Here is a 24,555-nt window from a genome sequence, read left to right on the forward strand (position 1 = left end):
TGATGTATGACAGAAGATGAAGGAAAGATGTCATGTGTAGTTTGTTAGAGAGTGACTTCATTGATCAAACTTTGTAGAAAGCGGTGCACATTTGAGTCTTATATATGTATGCAGGCAAGTTTTGAATTGGACTCGAGTCAGAATTTGTCCGAGATTCGAAATTTAGTGTAGAGTTAATCAAGCCGAAACCTCTTGGAATTCCTTGATTTTAAACCGGTTAATTGCTTTCTCTGGCAAAAACTCAAAATTAAACGAATTTATCTTAGTCCTGACACGATTTCCATTTTTTAGTACGGAGTATTTGTTAAGGATTAATAATCAAAGCTTTTAGAAATTATTATACGTACTAATTTGAATGTTTGCTACTACAGTACTTAACAAGTCCAACGACCAATTTAACGGTTTTTAGTTGGGCCGGGTCGGATCAGAGAAGAGGCCTATCTTCGTTTTTTCCCAAACAAACATTATTTTTAGCGGAAAATAAAAAATAAAAACAAATTTAATTTGCAGTCTTCATCAGTTCAGTGTTTACATAATTATCACAGCCACTACAATTCACTGCTTCAATTGATTTTCATGAACAAATCTGGAGCATTACAATGGCAATTTCAATGGAGCTTGCTGTCTTGACAAACTTCACTTCGCTTTCGTCCAAGCAGATTTTCCATGACTACTGCTTCTTTCGTCCTCCAAAGTTGTTATTTGGACGATTACACTGTAATACGAAGCGTTTAGCTCAGGTTAGAATGGTGAGCGAAGAGAATAACTCTTCTTCTTCTTCATTGGAGTCGAATCGAGACAGTAACGACGGAGATGAATTATGGAGAGAAGATTCGGAGCTTGTTGAAGTAATTTGCATTGGAAGCAGGAAAGATTCAGTGCTCGAATTCTGCTTGGATTCACCTCTTCAGTCTTCGTCGTCACTGCGATTCTGGTAAGCTACTATATAGTGGATTGAAGTGACTGATTGATGAAGGCTCTGAATTCCAGTACAATTTTAGCTTACTACCTTCAAATTCAATTGGGAATATTTCTTGCTTTGTTGTAGGAATATTGTTACCAAGGAACCCGGGAATGTGCAATTGCATCAAAGGACTCTTGGAAATGGTCAGTATTGTACTCACTTAAGCTAAATTAACATTTTTTATTTTTATTATCATAAATATACAAAGTTAATGTTGGTTCCTTCTACAGATAATATGCCGAAGATTGTTGATGCATCATCGTATCTGCAATCATCTCCAAACCCAAAGGCTATTATACTTGTTTGTAGATTTCTTACCTGCTACACTCATTTTATCTGAGATATTTTCTATAGCTTATTGCGCTTAGTTATCTTATACTACATGCTAGTTGAACAAATGTTTATGTAGCACATATGAATACTCAATCTTGCTGTAGTTTTCTCTGTGTAAAACTTATTTGTAATAGTTAATTTTCCCCTTGTTAATTTGTCTTTTGTAGGTGGCAAGTGCTGGATATGGCTTAGATCATGTTACAGCAATAGATATGCTCAAAACTATGAAGTCCAGAAATGGGTTAGCAGTAGCTATTATTCTGAAGCCTTTCAGCTTTGAAGGAAAAAGGCGCCAAGACGAGGTACTTTGCATACCAGATACATTTCCTATGTTGCACTACTATGAGCTCTTGTAGTCAAACCATCAGTTTATCATTTATTAATGTGGTGTATTGAATTTCAGTTAATTTTATCTCTTTTACAGTCTAGAGTCCTGCCTTCATAAGTTATTAAATTCACTTTTATGGCACGTAGCTCATTTATTGGTATCTGTTGACTCAATTTCCAGGTCAAACATCTGTTCAAGAAATTTCAAGAGCCATGCAAGTATTTGTATAGGTAAGTTTTGCCTTGCATTTTGACTGTAACATATTTTATGTTACAAATGCTCTTTGTTTGACTTTGACGTTCTCAAAGGTGCGCAATGCAATTAAAGCATAGGTTCTTGGTTGCCATTTGCAGATATTCAGACCGATGCACTTTTGAAAAAGGATTTGGTTACTCTAACTGAAGCTCTGAGAACTGCCAATGCTGCATTCTTATTGGCTATAAATTCAATATCTGTTCTTATATCTGTAAGCATATTTTCAGTTTTTTCAGTTTGTCTCTCAAAGATGCAGCATTATTCTAGCCCCCTTTGTTATATTAAACATTTTCAGGAGAGTCAAAGAAGATTTTTGGATGCACCACTAAGTAGTTTGAAAGAACTACACGCTTCAGAAGCTATTAAAGTAAGTTCAACTTACTCTAGTGCTAATAATTAATGATTCTCTTTGTTTATTTCAACCCTGCAAACTAGAAGAAATTTGATATGAATATATGATAACATCATTCATCTTCAAATGTTTGTGTTAATAATCATATATTTGACACCTTTATTAAAGCCTTGCCATTAAATTTTACTGAAATTGCTTTGGCATTAATTAAAGTTGACATGGAATTTTCTAAAAACACACAGACCCAATGTCCTTAACTTGGAAGTTGTGGACTTGATTGGTTTAAAACACGCAGAATAATTTTTTCATCTCTAACATGTATTTCTCTCTTCTCTCTTCCCTTCTGAATGGTTTTCCCTGTGCGTGTGAGGCTAATCATACCATTCACAGATTCTGGATAGCTACAAGGAAGCAAAGGTAGGATTCGGAGCTGGATACAACATTAAATCTTCAATTTTGCAAGCTGTATTTGACTGCCCTTTTATTGGTACTGGTTTGAAGGTATAACTTGAGTAAACCTGTTCATATGTATGTTTTTGATACAATTCAGTCAAAACATTCTTCTCTTTTTTGTTTATATTGGGTTGCCTTTTTTCCACACTATTGTCTGCGACATGAAGCTTCTGCTCAAGTAGCCCTTTTCTCCTCCTTTTAATAGCTTCTTTTATCGTGAAGGACCTAAATGGAACGGTCATGTGCACTATTGCAAGTTCAGCTGTGATCTGCAATAGCGATTTACATTCATTTTTACAAACTCTCCGTGAAACTACTGGATATACAAAGGACCTTATAATATCTACTATTCATGAACCTAATTTGGAGCCCAACCGTCTTGTTACTACAATTATTATTATGAGGTGAGAATTATTCTGTTACAATGACAATACTATGTGAAACATTTTGTTTTCCATTACCACAGGTTTATCCAACAAAAACTCTAGTGTTTCTTGCAACTACCTGACCTGTATTTCTGTTTCTTACTCTCTTATTTGAATGACTACAGCTGTGCTGAACAAAAATCTTCACCGAAGAGTACCATTTATTCCAGACTAGCCAAGCATGCCCCTTTTGTCTTTAATCTTTTGAAAGGAAACCGTCAGCCAAATGCTGAAAGTAAGGAAGATGTACCTGGAAGTGCATTAGCATCAGAGGGTTCAAGTTTAATTGAATCTGGTGATGCGGCAAATGAAGTTGTGGAAGAGAGTAGCAGCATAGTTCTCGGCAATTACTTGGAGGAAGTTCCGCCAGAATTGAGCAGCAATGACGGCAATGTCAATGCTTCATGGTCGTCCAATTCTTATGATCAACTGAGTACAGGTATGATCAAGTGGAACATGTGGTCATATTAAGTACGATTAGCTCATGTTGATCAGTTTTGTACGCCAAATAAGTTTTCAAAAGCCAAAGCTTACTGATTATTAGAAAAAAGTAAATGACCTAGTTCTGATGATCAATTGGTTGAAATGCTTATTTTAGGGACACCAGCTTTTCAAAGAGATTCTGGAATTGGGTGGAACTTGGGGCCCGCATACCAGATTGCCCAGGATTGGGCCAAAGAGAGGACTGTTAACACTAGAGGCACTTCCATGCATAATAACTTGAGCATCTTTTGCCTCCCTGTCGGTGTCAGACCTTCAGAAGATTTGAAAGACGACGTCAATGGCTCATATAATGAAGAGCATGATGACTCTAAACCTGAAGATGATACAAAAGACCGATCTCTTAATAAGTTGAGTATACTTTCCTTGGGTAGGTTTACTGATGTGGGTGTTGAAGCAATAAAAGGATTTCGTGATACTGCATCAAACCTAACAAGGAAAAAACCTAATGATGTTCCCAAGAAGCAAGGAGTTCTTTCAGCTCGTGCAGCATCTATGCTGGTAATTTGCGTCCTGTGGTTATTGTTTCTGTCGTTAAATTGTGGAATCCCGGATCTCTTTTTAATTTTCTCATAATCTTTGGTTTGAAACTACTAGTTTTTCTTCGTTCCAAATTATTGTTAAGATAAATCCTGTCCAAGTACAATTTGAAGTATTGTAGTATTGTGCATATCTGTTTTTGCATCACAAGGATGAACTTGCTAAATTGTTTTTACATCTATCCTTATCCTGGAGCTGACTTCTTGTCATGGTCTGATGATATTTCATAACCTTGTCACAGGAAGCTGAACGTGACACGTTTAATAAGAAGTGGAATCCTGTCGTTGAGATGCAGTACAGAGGTGGAGTCTATAAGGGACGATGCCAAGGTGGACTTCCTGAAGGGAAGGTATACATACTAGTCTAATGTCCTGAAAACTTCATAATAAGAGTTTCGCTACTATTCTTTTAAACTAAATACAAGTAAATTGTACAGGGGTGCCTGACACTTGGAGATGGAAGCATATATGATGGTACTTGGCACTCTGGTACGAGATCAGGTGTCGGCACATTTTACTTCAGTAATGGAGATGTCTTCCAGGGATCCTGGAGGGATGATGTGATTCACGGGAAGGTTTGTAATTATATATGCTTGGATTTTAATTGAGAGATAATTATATATCCTTTCGATTTCTTTTATGTTATCTAATGGTTTCTTCCTTTATGATGGTATTGAAGGGTTGGTATTATTTTCACACTGGGGACAGATGGTTTGCTAACTTTTGGAAAGGAAAGGCAAATGGTGAAGGACGTTTCTATTCAAAGTTGGGTGATGTATTCTTCGGCCATTTCCAAGATGGCTGGAGACACGGCCGGTTCCTCTGCATTGATGTTGATGGAGCAAGGTATATATATACACATTCATAGCACTCTATAAATGTTTTTTATTTTTTTATTTTATTTCAATTCTTACATATACCCAAAGTTCAATGAAATTCTCTTCTTGTTATTTCTCTGCCTTAAAATCTTAGCGATCGTATTTACATTACAGGTTTGTTGAGGTTTGGGATGAAGGTGTGCTTATTAGCCGGAAGGAACAAGATTCCGATACAACTTCTTGATAAGTACAACTCTCCACTGATTTTAGGAATCCAATTTTGTTGTATAGGAAACATAAATCTACTGTACTTAAAACTGGAATGATTTCGGTAATCCTGCTACTAGCTTATGGGCTGTGTGACAGGTTTACGATAATGATCAATTCATTGTTTAAGAAGGACAATTTGGCCTTGTTTTAGTGTAAATTTATTTTAAATTAATAGTGTATATTGCAAGGAATGAAAACCGTCGATCGAAAGAAAACTAAATAAAAAGAAAAGGTCTCAATCAAGACTCTAAATTCCTCAAAAAACGCAACTTTTTGACAATAATATCTAATACATTCGCCAACTTGACAACGAGAAATACTATTAATTAATTGATTACTTAATAGTAATATACAAAGTATTCACAAAATCTTTTATGTGAACCATAATCCCCTTCGACGACATTGTTAATCTGCAAAATCTAATGGTCAATATTCTGTTGTCATTTGTGGACCATGACAGGGCTGTGATGCTATAGGAAAATTAATTAAAATTTTAATTAAAATTTATGTGTCTGTTTTCTAGTGTTCAACTCTAGTGGTTGTTGGATTATCAATAGCCATCTTTTCGTAAATTATTTAGGAACAAGCTAAAGGGTAGTAAGAAATAATGCACTCCAATATTTCATTAATTGCTCTTTCACACAAAATCATGCAATTACTTCCATGAGTACTCTCGACTAATATGATGCACCATAATTGAGACTACATCATTAGCTACTGTAGAGACATAAGATTTATCTTAGCTGATATTTGAATTGATTTATCAAGTTAAAAAAAACATATATAACTTTGAAATGGAATTAAAGATATACTCTCTCCCGTACACTTTAAGTGTCTCGTAATGAAAATCGAGAATCTCAAAAAAATAATTAATAATTAAAAAATTCACATGTCTGTTAATTATTTATTATTCAAAAATCATAAATATTTATTCAAAATAAAATATTTATTAAACTAAATAAAAAATAAGACTGAAAAAAATAATTTAAATATATTTTTATTTTATAAAACAATATTTAAAATAAATCAAAATAAATTATCAAATTAAAGAGTAAGTACCGTAGTAGTAGGGTTGAATAAATAAGTTAAAATATAAGAAAGTCCCCCCGAAAACCAGTTTGCATGTAAGAAAACCAACCAAATAACTGAGTCAAAGAAGAAAGGCATTGGACTTTTATATTTTAACAGTGAGAGAGTGGACCAAATTAAGCTTTTTTTTGAGACTTTTAGACAATTACAATACATACACGGCCACTTCTCTCTTACCTCTTCTTTTTATTTCCATCCATTAATTTCCTCAATCCATGATTATATACAACTCCTTTTAACCCTCTGGTTGTAGGCTACTTCTTATGAAAGATTTCTCCAACATGAGCGGTCAAGATCATCTTATATTCAAATTTTGCTATTTCTAGAGCTTAATTTCATGAGACTTGATTTGATATGATAGTAACTAGTAAGTTTACAGTTGATTACTTGATTATATAGTCTAATTTGAAATATAATTCATTGATATCGGGCTCCATAAGCGATTTATATTGTGAAACATGCTCATTTGATCTAGTCCGATTAAAGGGTAAATAGTAATTTCATAGATCATAATTCATGAAGTTCTTGAAAATTAGTTGTCGATCTTTATGGCCAAGCACAATGGAAAAATATATAATTCCAGCTCGTACTTTCAATCCCAGCCACATTACTAGAGAGAAATCGGAGAAAAATAAGTGTGAGAGCCTGAACTTTTAAGACGATCGATCAACCACTGGTCGGACTTCGACATTTTGACGAAGTCGATCTCAACAATAACAATAATTCGTTGAGGAATTATATATCGAAATGATCGGATTATTAATATATATATATCCATATTAATTAGATTATGAATCATCGATCATGTATATTTCTTTATACCTGGGCATCATAGGATTAGTCCTTTTTCAATATTCATTAATATGAAACCAAATGAATAATGATCTAAAATATGATGGAGAATGTATATTTGGTCCAACCTCAAAGAACTGAGGATTTCGACCTTAGGTTTAGTGTCTAGTATTTAGAGATTTGAGGGTTCGAAATATATGATTATGCGCAAGAAAATTTTCATCAGAACATAATTCATTTAGTAAAAAAATGTAGTTCGAGTTTCATAGGCAACCCTAATCAAATTATGTAGTACATTAATTGCTTGTTTGTAAAACCGTGGTGTTCAATTACAATTCATTCATTAATGAATAGACGATCGAAGAGACTAGGAAATTACCTAGAAATTGTCTTTCTAACTATGATGATCACCAACCATTAGCTATTAAATCTCTCATGATTAGTTAATATATAGTTTTAATTAATTTCTCCTTTTTATTGAAATATATAAAAATTGTTACTTTGGAGGGCCAGTGGATGATGAAATGTTTGTCTGGAAGTGAATAAGAAGATACGAAAAACATTTTAGAGATAGAAAGAGAAAGAGAGTGAGAAGAAGATGTTCTGTTCATGCTGCCCTCACTCACCATACAATGTCGTTATGTGGCTAAGGATTGGGTCCACCGACTCATCAAATGAAATTCCTTTCAGTTACAAAATTTTTCACTCGAGGTAGAATTTTTTGAAAAATTAATAAATAAAAAATTAAAACTTTTATATTTTCATGAAAATAAAAATCCATTTTTTTTATTTTAAAAATTATATATGCTTTGGTATATGTGTGAGTGTCTCTGCATGACACCAAATCAAGGAAGAAAGACACAGTATAACCCCATCTCTTGTTCATAAATTTGGCAATTTTAAAAAACAAAAGTTTGATGAGAGGAAAAAATTAAAAAAAAAATGCGGAGAGAAAAAGTGAGATAAGAGGAAAGAACCCAGAGAATTGAATGTGGGGTGCTGGTTTTATTTATTTTGTGTTTGAATATTCATTCATTTATATATATATAAATTACTAATATTTATAACTACTAATTATTAGATAGAAGAATCAAAGAAGATTGATATTTTTTTTCTTCTTTTGCAGCTGAGAGAGATAAGAAAATAACTTCAAGGGAAAGAAATCAAACAGTGACAGAGTGAAAGATTTTTTTATTTTTTTTTCAAAAAATGGCCAACTCGTCTTCATCCTCGGCCTTTTTTGGAATCAGAGATGAACTAGATCAAAACCAGTTGATTATGAAGCAGCAACATTCATCATCAACTCCAACTTCTTCTTCAACTCCGGCGCCGGCTCCACCACCTCCCAAGAAAAAAAGAAACCAAGCTGGAAATCCAAGCAAGTACCCCAACTCAATACATATATATGTTTTTTTCATAACAAATTTGTCAATTCTTGAAAAGAATCAATTTTTTTTTTTAATAAAAACCCTAAATCAGAATTATGCTTACACAAGATGGGAGGTGTTTTAATTCATTTCTAGTCGGATGTAGTGGTGGTATAGGAGTAGCGGTGGGAATTGACTTATTGACATGAATGAAAAAAATGGGGTTATGCTCAAAATTCAAAAGGGGATATGATGAATATCAAACAAATTTTATTGAAGTCTCTTTTGGAATTTTTCTAATTAATAATTAAATTTTTAATTTAAATGTTTGTTTTTTTTGGCATTTTATGATGATGATGATGATGAACAACAACAAAAATATATAGATCCAGATGCAGAAGTGATAGCACTATCTCCCAAGACACTAATGGCAACAAACAGATTCATATGTGAAGTATGTAACAAAGGTTTCCAAAGAGAACAAAACCTACAACTTCACAGAAGAGGACACAATTTGCCTTGGAAGCTTAAGCAGAAAAGTACAAAAGAAGTTAAGAGGAAAGTCTATCTCTGCCCTGAACCCACTTGCGTCCACCATGACCCTTCTCGAGCTCTCGGTGACCTCACTGGAATTAAGAAACACTATTCCAGAAAACACGGCGAGAAGAAGTTCAAGTGCGAAAAGTGTTCGAAGCGTTACGCTGTTCAGTCAGACTGGAAAGCTCATTCCAAGACTTGTGGCACTAGAGAGTACCGTTGTGATTGTGGCACTCTCTTTTCCAGGTAAATTTTAAATACCCTCAATCTTAAATTCAATTATCTTAAATGGGTCGTTGCAAAGTTTGGATTTTGATTTGAAGATCAAACAGAAGTATAGCGTTTTTTTCCTTTCCAGCTATTACATGTGTGCCGTTTTCAACTTTTTTAACACTGCGAATTAAGGATTTTTACTTGTACTGTAGTAGAGAAAGAGAGTCTAGCTAGCCCCACGTGAAATAATCTCTATGGAAAAATGCCATAGTTATGCATACACATACAAAGATTCTTGAATGAGCAGACAAGAGTATTAGATAAAACTAAAAACTTGAAAACAAGAAAAAAAAAGTTTTAATTTTTTTCCCTCTTCTCCTCGAAACCAACGCCCTTATTTTTCGTTTGTTTGATAGCCTTTTTCACCAATTCACGTGTTGCTACTACGCCATATGAGAGAGAAAGAGATTCATGTGTGTAATTGTGTGTTGTTGTTGTTTGCATAGGTTTGTTCTCTTATGGGTTGGCTATTTGTGTTCAGGTCTGTTCTCTTGCAGGTTCTACTTTTTCATGATAAGTTACATTTAATCTTTCTCTCTCTCTCCCTCCCTCTCTCTTTCTCTCTCTCGGGAGAGATTTTTAATGAGGGTGAAATTTATTAAGGTTTGATTTTTCTGGTGGGATTTCTAGTTCTATAGGACAGTGAAACTGATCAAACTGGGATTCCATTCATTTATTTCTTCGGCATTGAATTAAATTCGACTCCTTAATTATTTGGATTTTTTTATAATTCTTCTCTCTTGATTGACTGATTGATTCACCATCTTTCATCAATGTTGATACATTCTCTAGTTGCATTTATTGAACATCCACTTCTTCAAATGGCAAGCTTGATTGATTTTCATACATTTAATTCTCATTAATTTCCATCTATTTCAAACATGTTTCCTTTTACCAACTCATAAATTCTTCAAGTATAGCAATCCAAGCCGGCCAAAAAAATTTCTCTAGTTAGTCAATTTAGAAACAACATCAAGGATCATACCCGATTAATGGCAAGCTTGAATGATTAGGTTTAGTCTAACATTTATCATGAAATTGTGGTATCAGAGTTGTAGCTCTAACCGTCTTGTTTGTCCAATATAATGTCTTATTTTTACCGGGGTTAATAATTTCTAATGTAAAGTCACTAGTCCCCCATGTGACGAAGAATTGTTTAGAAAAAACATGAAAAGGGCCTCACACTGAAAGGTACACTCATATGTCCTTCAAATTGAACTAGCTAGCTAGCTAATTAGTCACCACACTTAGTTGAAAAGTATTTGAAACCATAGGACATGTGTACTCCAGTCAAACAGTCATTTTCTTAATTAAATTTTATGTACCTCATTCAAACCGTTATACATTATAACAGTATTAATTCAACCCTTTATAAATTATATTTAAACAAAATATTTGTTTGACTTTAATTTGCGGTTATTACAGGAGAGATAGTTTTGTCACTCATAGAGCTTTCTGTGATGCATTGGCTCAAGAAAGTGGTACACATCCAACTTCCTTGACAACAACTGGCAGCCATCTATATGGCGGTGCAAGTGGTGGCGCTTCCAACATGGGGTTAGGACTCTCTCAAGTTGGTAATTCCCAAATTTCTTCAATACAAGACCAAAATACCGACATGTTAAGGCTTGGAGGTGGTAATTCGAGAGCCTCACAATTGAATAACATCATACCAATGTTAATGGGATCTAATGGAGCACCTGGAAACTTGTTTATGCAAGAACCGAGCCAAACTTACCAAGTAGAGCACCGACAAGGCCTAATTTCATCGGCTGGTAAACAATTTCCTCATGGAATGATGCAATTTCCATTGGATAATAACAATTCAATCAATCTCGGATTTTTATCTAATAGCAACACCAGCAACAACTCTTCAGGTAATCCTGATCTGATGGATATATTTTTTACGTAAGGCAAATTTTACATATTTCGGCCCCATAAAATTTAATGTACATATTTCTCCAATAGAAAATATGACTATTATTCTGGTATAGAGGTAGTAGTTACGATATCTAACTAAAATTTATGGCTTCGTTATTGTTTACAGGGTTGATGACATCCAACGGAGGTGCCTTTTCGAGTAACGGCATGATGGGTAATGATCATCATCATCATCAAATGAATTCCTCAAGTGGAGGATTGGCACCTTCACTCTTTAGCACTTCTTCGGTCCAACAAGATCATGCCCTAAACACTCTTCCTCACATGTCGGCAACTGCATTGCTTCAAAAAGCAGCGCAAATGGGCTCGTCTTCAAGCAGCAACACGAGCGCTTCTCTTCTCCGAAGTTTTGGGAGCTCATCATCAACGAATAACCACAATAAATCATCGGATAATATTAATCATCGGCAAATTGGCAACTTTGGAGGGCTTTTCGATGAGAATGAAAATAATTTTCATGACCTAATGAACTCGTTCGCTAGTGGAAATGCAACCTCGCCTCTTTTCGGCCATGATAATAATAATAATAATGGTAATAATAATATTCCGAGCTTTCGTGGAAATGATGATCAGCAGAAGTTGACGCAAAATATGGGATCCGATGATAGGTTGACTAGAGATTTTCTTGGTGTTGGTCAAATAATGAGGACTGTGAGTGGTGGTGGAGGGTTTTCTCAACAAAATCAAAATCAACCTCAAAATGGTATGACATTAAGCTCATTGGATGGAGCGCCGCCGTCGCAGCAGCCGCCACCCCCGACAAGTCAAGCTTTTAGAGGTACAAATTTCAACTGAAGAGAGAAAGTACAAGGTGCGTTTTTACTACTACTACCTAACAACTTTTTATGTCTTGCTAGCAGATGATTATTCTCACAAAAAGTTCTTATGATTGATTTTGGCTTTGTTTTTGGTAAATGTGTCTAATTAAATTAATGATTTTTTTTTCTTTATATCTTGTTTCAGATTTTATTTTATTTTATTTTATTTTAAAAAAAACCAGGTTTTATTTAAAATTTTAATTTACTTTTCTGACAAAAACATTATATAAACTTTTTTTGAGTTGGATTGCAGATGGGGTTTTGTTTCATCCTTTGCCTTTTTTTTTTTTTTCCTTTTCTTACTCATCAATTATCTTTCTATTTTAGCACTTATGTTTATCAGTAATAATAATTTTTTTTTTAATTTTAATAGTTCAATTATTTTTAATATTTCATGCGATTCCTTGGACTTTAAAAGCATGCTTATGGGTCCAATTTTTGGCCTGATTATTACTTAGTAAAGATATTTTTCTTTAGGTTATTCAAAGGGCTTTCACAAAATAGCATATAAATGTTTTGGGAATATAACTAAATTAATAATTGCGATTCTTTTTTATTTTCTATATATAGTTTTAAAAGGGGGGGCATGAATTCCACAGACCAATGCAATTATTGACTTATCTATTTTAGTCCAAAATTTTCTAGCGAAACACATGAACATAATAGTTGGTGATTCATTTTTTCAGAGGAGACATCACACATAGTTATCAGCCCCACCATCATTATTTGATAGATAGATTTTTCGAATATATATGTCACATCTATGTTTTATTACTATTCTAATAATAATAACTTGATACCTTTATTTAATTTAGATTAATAAAAGCATGCCTGAGATATTACAAAATTCACTAATTTAATCGTCATAAATTTTTTAAATTGCAGGTGAAGTGAAGCAGGCAGGTACTTAGGTTGGTTGAAAAGGCAAAATTTCTTTTTGTTCAGGTTTTGGAAAATCATCTGACACCGTGGAGCTTTATATATTTCTTTCTAGTTTCAAATAGTTAAATTTAAATCAAGGAAAAGACATGAAACTTTTAGTCCTCTCTTTCTTCTCCTCAAATTTTCTAAGAAACTTTTCCGTAATTTTGTCCAGCAGCTTTAATTACATGCAATGTAGAAGAAAGTTGAACTGTAAATTCTGCTATATGCATGCCTTCCATGAATTTCTGATCATCATGAGGTCAACAAATTAACTTTGTTCCCATTAATAAAAAAATGTAGTCAACAAATAAAAAAAATGTGAATTAATGTTACTTTTGTGTTGTGTGGCACCGTGCTGCGTTGGACAAATTGAAGTCAATTGTGGGTTTTGATTGTTTCAATAAGAAATTGTGAAGTAAAGTAATTCCCATGTAGATATCTATGTTCAAACCTCCGACGACCGCCGGTTGACAAGCGAGAATATATAATTTATAAAATATTATTTTATATATACTCATTTTCGTCCACTTCAAGTGTCGCGTAATAAAAGCTGCAAATATTAAGGAAATAATTAGTTGACCGAAATAATGATTTGTAGTGGGAAAAATCAAACTCCGCTGCGCTAAAGTCTTCCCGCTTTGAACGATATGAGGGAGGATGTCGTAGTACACAACTTTCCACTTACAATTGAAAAGAGACTGGTTATGTGACTCGAACTCGTGACCTCAATGCCACAAAGAAACAACCTTAAGTGGTTGTGTCAAGGCTCGCCCTCCCAAATATAAAGGTAGTATGTCTTATTAACTGTAAAATTTATCTGAATACATATTTTATTACTATCACCGTTCGAAAATACTTGCCACTTTTCTTATATAAATTATAAAAAAAAGTGGCAAGTATTTTCGGACCGAAAGAGTATGTTAATTGAGTGGATTAAATGGAGGGTGTGATTGAAGAATATCAGCTATAATATGAATTGATTTTTTTTTTTTTTTGATAAGAATATATAATTTATTGAAAATGAGATGTGGTCGAGTCGGTTTAAGTCTCCTATGCTCTATCTGCCGGATGAAATTCTACACAAGATTTCAAACAGATACTTGATGTGAATCGAAGCAAATTTTATCGCGCGACACTTAGAGTGAACCGGGAGAGTATTGGAATATTACCTCTATGTACTCTCTATGCAATCCATCAGCATGACTCGCGAACAATTTCCTAATTGAGAAGATATTTGAAATCTCTAAGGATCGATTTTAAATTGTGGTTCAGTGTTTTGATCAAATATGCATGATAACTTCACTTATGTTCTATTATGCTTAGCTTAGCTTATAAATAAGGCCTTTGAATTTGCGACTTTGTTACAGATAGTTCACAATAGAGAGCCCATAGTTTCGGTCTAGTATTTAGGGTCAAATGGTATATGAGTCGGCTAACCCTAGTGTGCTAGCTATACCATATATATAGTTTAATTTTCCGGTTTCCAGGACGTAAGAAACACAATATTCATTCAATACAAAACCGATAGCTTTCCTTATATAGATTGTTTCTTCCTCTGTTGTCTGTTTTCCGATCGATCAACATCTAAAACTTTTCCGATCTTCGATATTCTAGTATAAAGTATTCTTTTCAACAAAGCTCTTAATTATTACAAAGATGTGAAAAATGAATTAGAGACTATTAGTATATTCTGGAACGGACTCCTTTACTTTATGTAGATAATGTTTTGCAGAATTTAACTCTTTTTGTCCCAAAATACTTGTCACTATTTATATGCATTTTGTATAAAAAAAATAAAAAAAATGACATATATATTTTGAGACAGTGATAATATTTGACATTAATGTGTAGTTTGTGAAAAGCTCAATTGTTTTACCGTCGTTTTCAAAGGAATGGTATAGAATTATGTATATTCGAGTTGCTCAAGGACACAATATTTAGTGAAATTGTAATTGATATTTGAAAACGCTCTTTAGATACTCGTTTTCTTTTTCACATCTCTTTTTTGCTTTTAAAGTGTGAGTGAGTAGGCCTATACGTCACTAACAAGTTACCATACCAAACAAATAGATCCTTACAAATTGAGAGTAAAAACTATTTTAACAGAAGATAAAGACAGCAAATCTCAACAAAATTCACATGAATTTCCTTCCTATTATTTACCATAACGAACATTTTCTGTTCTACCCTTATCTCTGTTTCCCTGCCTCCGGTCATCAAACTCTTACATACTATGTTGTTGGCCAAATTTCAAAAAAAGATTACCATCATTAAATTTTGTCACGTAATGAAATTTGTTTTGATCCACTTCAAGTATTGTTTTATGAAATTTATGCATATTTAAATTTGTTTTTTTCAAATCTTACTTTATGATATGACATGCGATCTACACATTCCTCTTGGACTTAAATGTAAGGATTCATATAGCCGACTCCACTCGGTAAAATTGAGGTTGATTGTTGTTGTTACCATCATATTAATTCTTTTTTGATTATACCATTGTATTAATTTAATAATTAATCCATTTGCATAAATATTTATGGCTTGGAAATAATAAATAGAGAATAGACATGTAATATTTTCTATTATTAATTATTTTCTTACGATTTTCAACTTTCATTACACGACACTTCGAACTGTAATATTTTTTTTTTAATTAACCAATAGCCATTTGAGACCGGATGGAGTATTAATTAAGAACTAAATCACACACTTTCTTGCAAATAGAGAATACTCCATTAGTTAGGAATTTTGTTTCGATATTATTGATACGGGCTTCTATGTAATGTCGAGTGAGAGCTATGCTAGGATATTTATTATAGGATCTGATGGAACTGAACTCACAACAAGAAGCTCAACATTTAGAATAGATTAAGGAAGAAAAATTCAGCAAGAAAATCAATACAGTCCAACACCAGAAATTGCTAAAACATGACTCAAAAACCTAAAACAGAACCAATAACACTCATTTTCATATATTTTGATCTCATTTAAAAGGTGTAATCTAATCTAATAGAAAAATTTTGAGTTTTTAATCCTAAGAAATTGATTTAAGAGAAAGAAAGATTTGATTTCTGCAATAAGAATATCACTGGTATGAAAATAAAAGTAAAACAAGAGAAAATAGAGCTTCTTTGATTTGTATTGTGTATTTTGGTTCAAAAATTTCTGAGTACAAAAAGAATTTATATACTACTCTTTATAAAACCCTAATGACATAAAGGATAATCCACCTGGTATTTTATAAAAAAAGAAAACGAGAAAAGCAAAAGCATGAAAGGGACATCTTGCTAGCTACCAAAATAACAAGCCATTCTGTTTTTTTTTTCTCCACAATCTTCACTTATTTTTTAATCTTCTGGTAAATAAAAATTGTAACTGATGAAAAAGATTGCAATAGAAATTTTTTCTCCTCTAAATTGCATATAAGATCACACAATGCCTCAAACAGTTGATTTTGAAGTTGACTTTCGATTCGACCATTGAAACAAGTAGCTACCATTGCAGAAACTTCCACCATACTACTCTAAATGAAACTACATTAACACTTTTCTTCAACTTAAACTGAAACTAAAAATCACTACTTGACTTGTTTGAAAATTATCTGATATTGGCCTCTTTAATAGCAAATCTCATTCTCCATGGTTGAAATCTTGAATACACCTCATTACAACTTCCTAAAACATAATGCGATTGATTTGAATTGAAACGAGCAAGAAATCTCCATTCTACAAGAAACCCCCAATTTTTTATAGTCACAAAAGGCCAGTCGACAATTTCAACAGCTATTTTATTCATTAGTAGTTATATGATAAAATTGACTCAACCAAACATCTCAGAACAACATTCCAAGCTAAATGATACTTTGAATTGCGTTAATCCATCGAGAATTGAGAGAGATAGAAGATACTCGAAATCAACAAATATGAACAGTAGAGCCATAATCCATTGGTACTTTTCGTTCTGATGAATTGCAGTACAATTAAATGTCATGGATGGATAGATGATATCAATATGAGCATTTTCATATGTTGAACGAGCTTCGTCGACGACTGTAGCTCCGACGAGATTGTTTTGCTTAAGTCTGCTCGACTCCCTGACTTTTAAACCAGTTACATCAAAGTCCTTGAACTTTTTTACAGTGTGCTGTTTCATGCAATCCTGTAACTTTGCTATAAAAACCTGAATCAATTCTGTTCAATGATGTGATGCATAGTTTTGCTTCCAAATCCTTGTAGAGCTTCATTAAAACCTTCATGAAACAATTTCTAATGGTCAAAATAGATTGCTCTCTTTCACTTTCTTTCTTCTTCGAACTCAACTTCATACTCAACTTTATCTTTGATTTTCTTCCTAACTTCACTTCTAAACAAATCAAATTTTCAATCAAATGTGACCAAACAAGTTTCCTGAAACAATCTATACCAACACTTATCAACATAGACAATTAACATATAATCATTGGGCTAAAAATACATTTATGGTTTTATTTATTTTTTCAATGGTAGGTTTTACTATTCCCTCCAATCCATATTAAATATTTTGTAATAAAATTTATTTTGGTCAACTTAAAATGTGATTTTAGCTGGCATGGTTGGATGGATGCTCATGTTAATTTTTATAAAATCAATATATATATATATATATTAGCTAAATTTATTTATTTATTTTTTAAAAAAAACTCTCTTCATTTTAACATAAAAAAAGAGTTAGCCTATTAAATCATGTATTTAATGAAAATAGAGAAATTATTGTTTCGATCAATTAATCATTTCTTTAATATTCATAAATTTTATTAATTACACGACACTTAAATATATGGACCAGAGAAAATAGTAAATCTTGACCGACATAAAAAGAAATGATTTTTTATAAAGTGCAACATTGCACTCTTTAAACATTCAATATCCTACCATTAGGATAAAAAAACTACAAATTTCAATTAAAGATTCTACATTTATTTTATCTCTAATTAATGTAGTTTACCCTTAATTAACTTAATAGATTCATAATTTAAATAATTATTTCTTCTAATTATTATATATTATCATATTATATTAAATCAACATAATTTAATTTTCATTTATACTATGAACTTACGTATTCAATTAATTTTTCATTCTTTTTTTCATATAATTAACTGTTTTTCTATATTAAGATTCAAAATGTAATTGAATTTTTCATCAATATTTTAATATTTCTAATATGAATTATATATTAGTAAAATATATTAATATATATCAGTAAAATTTATTAAAATAAGATTTTTTAAATTGGACTATTCTGAAGCAAGAACATTAATTTAAGATTATTGGTCGATAAGAATTTTCTTATTTTTTTTCTATTATTTTTTAAATTAAAAATCTAAAAATCACTTTCTTTCATCTTTTATAAAAATCTAAATCCTTTTTTATTACTTTATTTGTTGTATTTTAATTTTTTTCCTTCTTCTAATTAAGACTTCAACTACAAATTTTTCCAATTTTTTATTTTTCAATACAAGATGGGAATCAAATTGCGAAAAAAGGAGAATCATAAACACAATAGATAAAAAAATTTATTTTTTATAAAGAAGAAGATTGTGTTTTTTTTTTTAAGTAACCAAGAATCATTTTGACGTCATTACCAATTTTATCACTTAATTTTACTGATAAGTAAAGATATACGAAAAAGTTTCCTAATTTTTATTTTTTTTGACATACCATCGATTTATGATGATTAATTTATGATAGCAAATTTAAAGTTACCATGTCCTTGATAGCAAATTTTCTCAAAATATTTCAGACAACACCTCGAAAATTATGCTAGTTATGAAATTATAATTAAATATTTTATTCACTCGTGATTATTTATTTGAGATTGAAGAAATTATATTTTAATTAAAAATAGAAAAAAATATTAAATTTTGCTCTATTTTATTTTGCTTGAGTGTAAGTACGGGAAAAAAAGAATTATGTTAACGTGAGTTAAAAATATATTTTATATTAATTTTTGTAATAGTTTGAGAATAGCGGGTTGTAACATAACTAAATGGTAACTATATTAATTAGAGATAACATAAATGTAGAATATTAAATTAAAATTTGTAGTTAATCTAAATTAGTGATAGAATATTGAACGTTAAACAACATAGAAAAATTTAAAAAATAAATTGGAAATTGTCAATTTTCTCGACAATCTCACCGGTGCATTTTACTTTTTTTAATTCTTTTGAACAAGTTGCTAGCTAGTCTATGACTTGGGCAACTATATATTATCCTCCCAAAATATCATGTTTGTTTTTATTTTTACCGTCATCATATGAAGCACGTTCTTTCTGAAAAAAGTTGGATAATTAACTTTCTCCACAAGAATCAGAATTGAAACTAAGTCAGATGGCTTCCGTCAATGTAATCTCATTTGGATTTTGTGAAGGTTTGTACGTTGAACCTCGTCAACTCTAGAGATAATTCAAATCTAAACAAATAGACAATGATCTCTTAAGAATGTCATCTGACTTTGGTGTTATTTTAGTTTATACTAATTTTTTAATGTTTGGATTAGGTATTAGGTGGCCAAGCAAATTCTATGAAAAATATAAACAAATCAAAAAGATCATACACAATATTTTGCTGTCTCAATGGTTTTGAGTTTACATTATTATATAATAATAATAGAGAGCGTAGCAAGTGGACAAATGATAAGAAATTAAAACTCAGTTTGTCGATTGTGTTGGAATGTAGTCAACATGTAAAGATTCTTTTGAGAGGGAGAGATACATAGAGTTGCTGAATGCTGATTATTATCCACGTCAATATCAGAAAAAAAATTACTGCAAGTCAATCTATGTATATTTTTTTTTTCTTAATTATTGTGACCGACGCTAATCTATGGTCACATTTGAAAAAACATTAACCATGAATTGTTTAGTAGATATATTCCGGCAATTGTTCATCCCACAATAAAAATTTAGATAAAGTCGCGATATGGTTTAGTCGCAACGACTGTTAAAAATGAAAACATTAGCCTCGAGCTTTAATTGAATGAATATGTAAAGATCTAGCTAGGATATACTGTTTTAGTTCTGACTTGAACCGGGTTCTATTAGAAATTAGGGCACCCAACATCCGCTTCCAGATCTATATATAGTTTTACTTTGAAATGAAACTGTTTCCGAAATTCCAATAGTTCTAAATCAACTCAATTCCATTTCCTTGTTCGTCATCTTAATTACACTACTCCTTATCCGCCTTGTGTTATAGAATGCATGTATTCGATATTGGTTTACATAATTTTATAATTTGTCTTGTTAGTCGAATCGCAGACGATTTTACTGATAATACTAAGATTTTAACCTAGTGAACTACGAGTTTTTTTTATCTGAGAATTATTGATAATTCTTATGATTAGACTCGACCACAAATTAATTTAATAATCATATTTTCCTCCCTTACCAAATAAATAAATAAATTCCATTTCCTAGTCAATTTATGCAAAAATTCAAAATTTTATTTATTTCAATTCAAAATATAGAATCCGCCACTAAACATAGCTTGCCTCGTTTGCAAAACTAACTCATTGCTAGCATCTAAATGACTAAAAAATGAATTCACGGTTGGAGTTATCATCCAACGGCAATCATATTAATTCAGATAGTTGTGGATAATATGTAGTAACTTGTAGTAATTTATATCTGTCTTTGACACAAGAACGCTACTTGTCATTTTGCCTATTGAACTGGCAGTCTATTTTTTTTTTCCCTCAACTCATATGACATTATTGTTCTCTTGTGCAAGCATTTTAATTTTTCTGCATGTCAGTTTACGCACATGTGCACACATTTATAATCTCCTCATAATTAATAAATAAGACTTGATTGTATCTAAAATATAAATTTTAATTTTTTTTGAAAGTAAAAATATAATTTTATTGAGTAGCTTATTTATTAAAATAATATATTTAATTTACCACATCGAATTTGACCCTCTAGAGAATGATTAAGAGTCTCTCAATTTGAAGCACCTCGGACAATATCTAACATCTAATAAACAAATATCATAGCGCTTATGAAGTTAATTTGCCGAACGTACAAGAGAGATTCATATAATCGAATCGCCATAATCTTAGTCACTCAAATAAGAAATGGAGAAATTCAGAAGGAAATTTAAATGCATATGATGAAGAGTCCACAAAAGATGAGCAAGATCATAAATCTTTTTGCATCAAACGCTACAAAAGTTTTATATAGAGCACTTAATCATGAACTAAAAACATTGAAACCCTAATTAAGTCAAAAAAACATGATATTACTTCTCTTCCCTACAAGTTCAACATAAATATGCATACCTAGTAAATATGCTCCACGATAGGTCTATTTCACTTTCCACTAGTTAAACTAAAATTCATGAAGCGATGCCCATTTGATCAGACTTGCCAGAGTGCATTACTTCAATTGTGAGTTCAGAGAGTTAATATTATTGTTGATGGCATGTTGATCGCTTTGTGAAAACCCTCCTCCAATATTTCTCATCCCTCCCACGCCAAGGAAATCCAGAGTGAGCTTATCAGATCCACCAATGCTTGCTCCTCCGAGATTCACATTCATTTTATTAGGCTCATTCACAAAATTCGAGTTGTTTTGATGATGATCAATTGAATTAATCCCACCTCCATTGAAGCTACTCATCATCAAGCTATTGTCTTGTCCATTTCCCCCTCCGAATCCATTTGCAAGAGAATTCATTAGTCCTTGGAGATTAGTATTGTTTCCATTCTCACCCCCAAATTGGCTGCCAAAGTTAGAAGACATAAGTGGTGGAGATTTCCCCCTACTTGAAGAAGAGCCAGCTAGGCCTCTCAAAAGACTGGAGCTAGTGTTGTTGCTGCTCGTAGTCGACCCCATTTGCGCCGCCTTTTGAAGCAATGCGGTGGCAGACATGTGGGGAGACATGCTCTCATGTTGCATTGAAGCATTATAGAAACCCGAATCGCTCATCTCACTGGAGAATATAGTTGTCCCTTGGCTGCCACCTCCGCCATTTGTGTTGCTGAATTGATGATTAGGGCTTAACAATCCGGAATTGTTGGCACTCTCACTATTTGGATTGCTATTGTTGTTGGAGAAGAATCCGAGATTGAATAGATTTGAAGATGAATTAGGATTATTGAGATTAGTACCCCCACTTTGAAGTTCATGAAGTTGCATTAGGCCATGGAGTGACGACGACGAAGATTTGTTGTTTGCAAAAGATTGATGATCTTGAAAAGCTTGGTTAGGATCATGCATGAAGAATCCATTAGAAGGATTTGATGGGGGGAGATTAAGGTGCTCGAATTTTGGGGCGCCGCCACCTAGGCGCAAAAGGTGGGTAGAAGGGTGGTCGTGGGAGATGTTGGAACCAATTTGGGATAGACCTAAGCTCATGTGATTGTTTCCAAATAGATGATGACTCCCTCCAATTGTGTGTATGCTTGTTGGGTTTCTTACACTCTCTTGAGCCAATGCATCACAAAACGCCCTGTGCGTGATAAAACTATCTCGCCTACAAAAATTACACAACAAAATTAATAATTTCTCTGACGATATGGACATTAATTTAAATAAGAGCACTTATTTAAAATATGATGAAAAATCGGTCACTAAGATGTATAGAGCCTAGAGGACTTTTGTACGTACGTCTCTACTTCAATAATAAATGAAGTGAAATATTTTGTGAAAACAAGAAACTGATGAAAAAAACACTATAGAGAATATTTTTCCATAGCCATGAAAGTTACCAATAACTGACCACAGTGAACTTCTCTCAGTTTACAAATACTTCATAAAATTAGAAAGAAGAACTGTAAATTCACACTTCCCTAGGAAAAGAAAACACAGCTGGGAGTGAAACAGAATATTTGATTTACCCCACAAACCCTAATTTTAATTTATTTTTAACTTATGTAATCCCCAGAAGAGAACAAATTGAGTAAACATATCCAACTCACATGAGAACAAACCCAGCAGTAACAACAACATCTCATCTTTCACTGTGTGTGTCTGACAAATTTCTTTATATTACAATAACACGTGAATAGGAAAAAGGTGTTAGGGCGTTGTTTTCGAGGCACAAAACATCTTCTTTTCGACGCCATTTCTCTTTCGCACCACTGTCGCCAAAATATTCTCAATTAAATTGGCTGCCGTTCTAATTTTTTAGCTAAGCGGCAAGTTATAATTCATGAGATTTAAACATTGTTAAAAAAATAGTCGGGAGACTGTAGAGTTTGAACTTATAGTTACAAAAAAGATACCTTTGTCCGAGTTAAGGACAATCAAATGAATGATGACATGAAAATCCAAATGGGGTTTTTTGTTTTTGGCCTAGAGAAAAATAAGATAAATTTTGTAAACGCCATTAACTTTTCTTCAATTTTCAAATCAAAATTTTTAATCTTTACCTCGACCCAGAAAAGATAATTGAATTTCGATTGAGGGTTATTAATTAATCAAAATTTAAAATTTGGCAATGAAATTTATTAATTTGATTTACCTGGAGAAGAGAGTGCCACAGTCACAACGATACTCTCTAGTGCCACAAGTCTTCGAATGAGCTTTCCAATCGGACTGAACAGCGTAACGCTTGGAACACTTTTCGCACTTCCATTTCTTCTCACCGTGCTTTCTTGAAAAGTGTTTTTTGATACCGGTGAGGTCACCGAGAGCTCGAGAAGGATCATGGTGGACGCATGTGGGTTCAGGGCAGAGATAGACTTTTTTCCTTACTTCTTTTGTACTTTTCTGCTTAAGCTTCCAAGGTAAATTGTGTCCTCTTCTGTGAAGTTGTAGGTTTTGTTCTCTTTGGAAACCTTTGTTGCATACTTCACATATGAATCTGTTTGTTGCCATTAGTGTCTTGGGAGATAGTGCTATCACTTCTGCATCTGGATCTGTTCATCATCCAAAATTTAATACTGACAAATTAGACTTAACACCAAGAAACCAAATTGCCCTAATGTTTTTTTTTTTTCCTTTAAAAATTTTAAATTTTAAATTTTGATTGAAAAATCCAAATCAAATTGCAAAAAAGGCGTCGACTTTAATTATATAAATGAATAGATTAAGACTTGCTTGGATTTCCAGGTTGATTTCTTTTCTTCTTTGGAGGAAGAGGAGCTGAGGATGAGTTTGGAGCTGAAGAAATATTGGAATTAGTTGGAGTGGATGAGCTCATAAGCTGTTGTTGATGTATCATTTGTATTTGATTTTCTTCTCTGATTCCAAAGAACGGTGAGGATGAAGCAGCAGCCATATCTTCAAAGATTATCAATCTATCTTTGTAAATCTAGAATTATTCATTACAAAAAAAGAGAGAGATAAAAAAATTGATTAGTACAACAACAAAACACCCACATAAAATATGAGCTAATACTCTCTCACTCTCTCTATTAGTTATAGATGAATTCATTTATGAAGAAAAACAACAAACAAGAGAGGAAAAATCTTTCTCTTATGTTTTGTTTATATATGTAAAAAAATTAAAAATATTTGTAATTTACCTTGCGAGTCTTGAGAAATACAAAGAGAAGGAACAAAGAAGAGTAGAGAAATTCTCTGA

General features: G+C 32.5%; 3 protein-coding genes across 3 annotated transcripts; 2 read left to right on the top strand and 1 right to left on the bottom strand.

Moving 5' to 3' along the window:
• Window positions 1-599: 599 nt before the first annotated feature.
• LOC139882349 (protein ACCUMULATION AND REPLICATION OF CHLOROPLASTS 3, chloroplastic-like) lies at window positions 600-5,212 on the top strand. The gene is made up of 15 exons (XM_071866684.1): window positions 600-934; window positions 1,049-1,107; window positions 1,195-1,265; window positions 1,465-1,599; window positions 1,806-1,816; window positions 1,953-2,091; window positions 2,176-2,247; window positions 2,623-2,733; window positions 2,908-3,089; window positions 3,236-3,549; window positions 3,709-4,112; window positions 4,393-4,500; window positions 4,588-4,725; window positions 4,830-4,996; window positions 5,143-5,212. Exons 1-15 carry the CDS (start codon window positions 600-602, stop codon window positions 5,210-5,212), a joined length of 2,316 nt encoding a protein of 771 aa, XP_071722785.1.
• Window positions 5,213-8,328: 3,116 nt separating this feature from the next.
• LOC139882350 (protein indeterminate-domain 5, chloroplastic-like) lies at window positions 8,329-12,032 on the top strand. Its single transcript, XM_071866685.1, is given in 4 exon segments — window positions 8,329-8,497; window positions 8,873-9,269; window positions 10,722-11,173; window positions 11,293-12,032. Coding segments are annotated over 4 exon segments (1,758 nt in total).
• Window positions 12,033-21,401: 9,369 nt separating this feature from the next.
• LOC139882355 (protein indeterminate-domain 4, chloroplastic-like) lies at window positions 21,402-24,249 on the bottom strand. Its single transcript, XM_071866689.1, has 3 exons — window positions 24,069-24,249; window positions 23,491-23,887; window positions 21,402-22,500 (listed from the first exon to the last, which is right to left on the bottom strand). The coding sequence occupies exons 1-3, from the start codon at window positions 24,247-24,249 to the stop codon at window positions 21,402-21,404; spliced, it is 1,677 nt and encodes a 558-aa protein (XP_071722790.1).
• Between the last annotated feature and the right edge of the window lie 306 nt (window positions 24,250-24,555).

The sequence above is a fragment of the Rutidosis leptorrhynchoides genome, unplaced genomic scaffold (assembly GCF_046630445.1).
Source record: "Rutidosis leptorrhynchoides isolate AG116_Rl617_1_P2 unplaced genomic scaffold, CSIRO_AGI_Rlap_v1 contig26, whole genome shotgun sequence".
Classification (NCBI taxonomy): domain Eukaryota; kingdom Viridiplantae; phylum Streptophyta; class Magnoliopsida; order Asterales; family Asteraceae; genus Rutidosis; species Rutidosis leptorrhynchoides.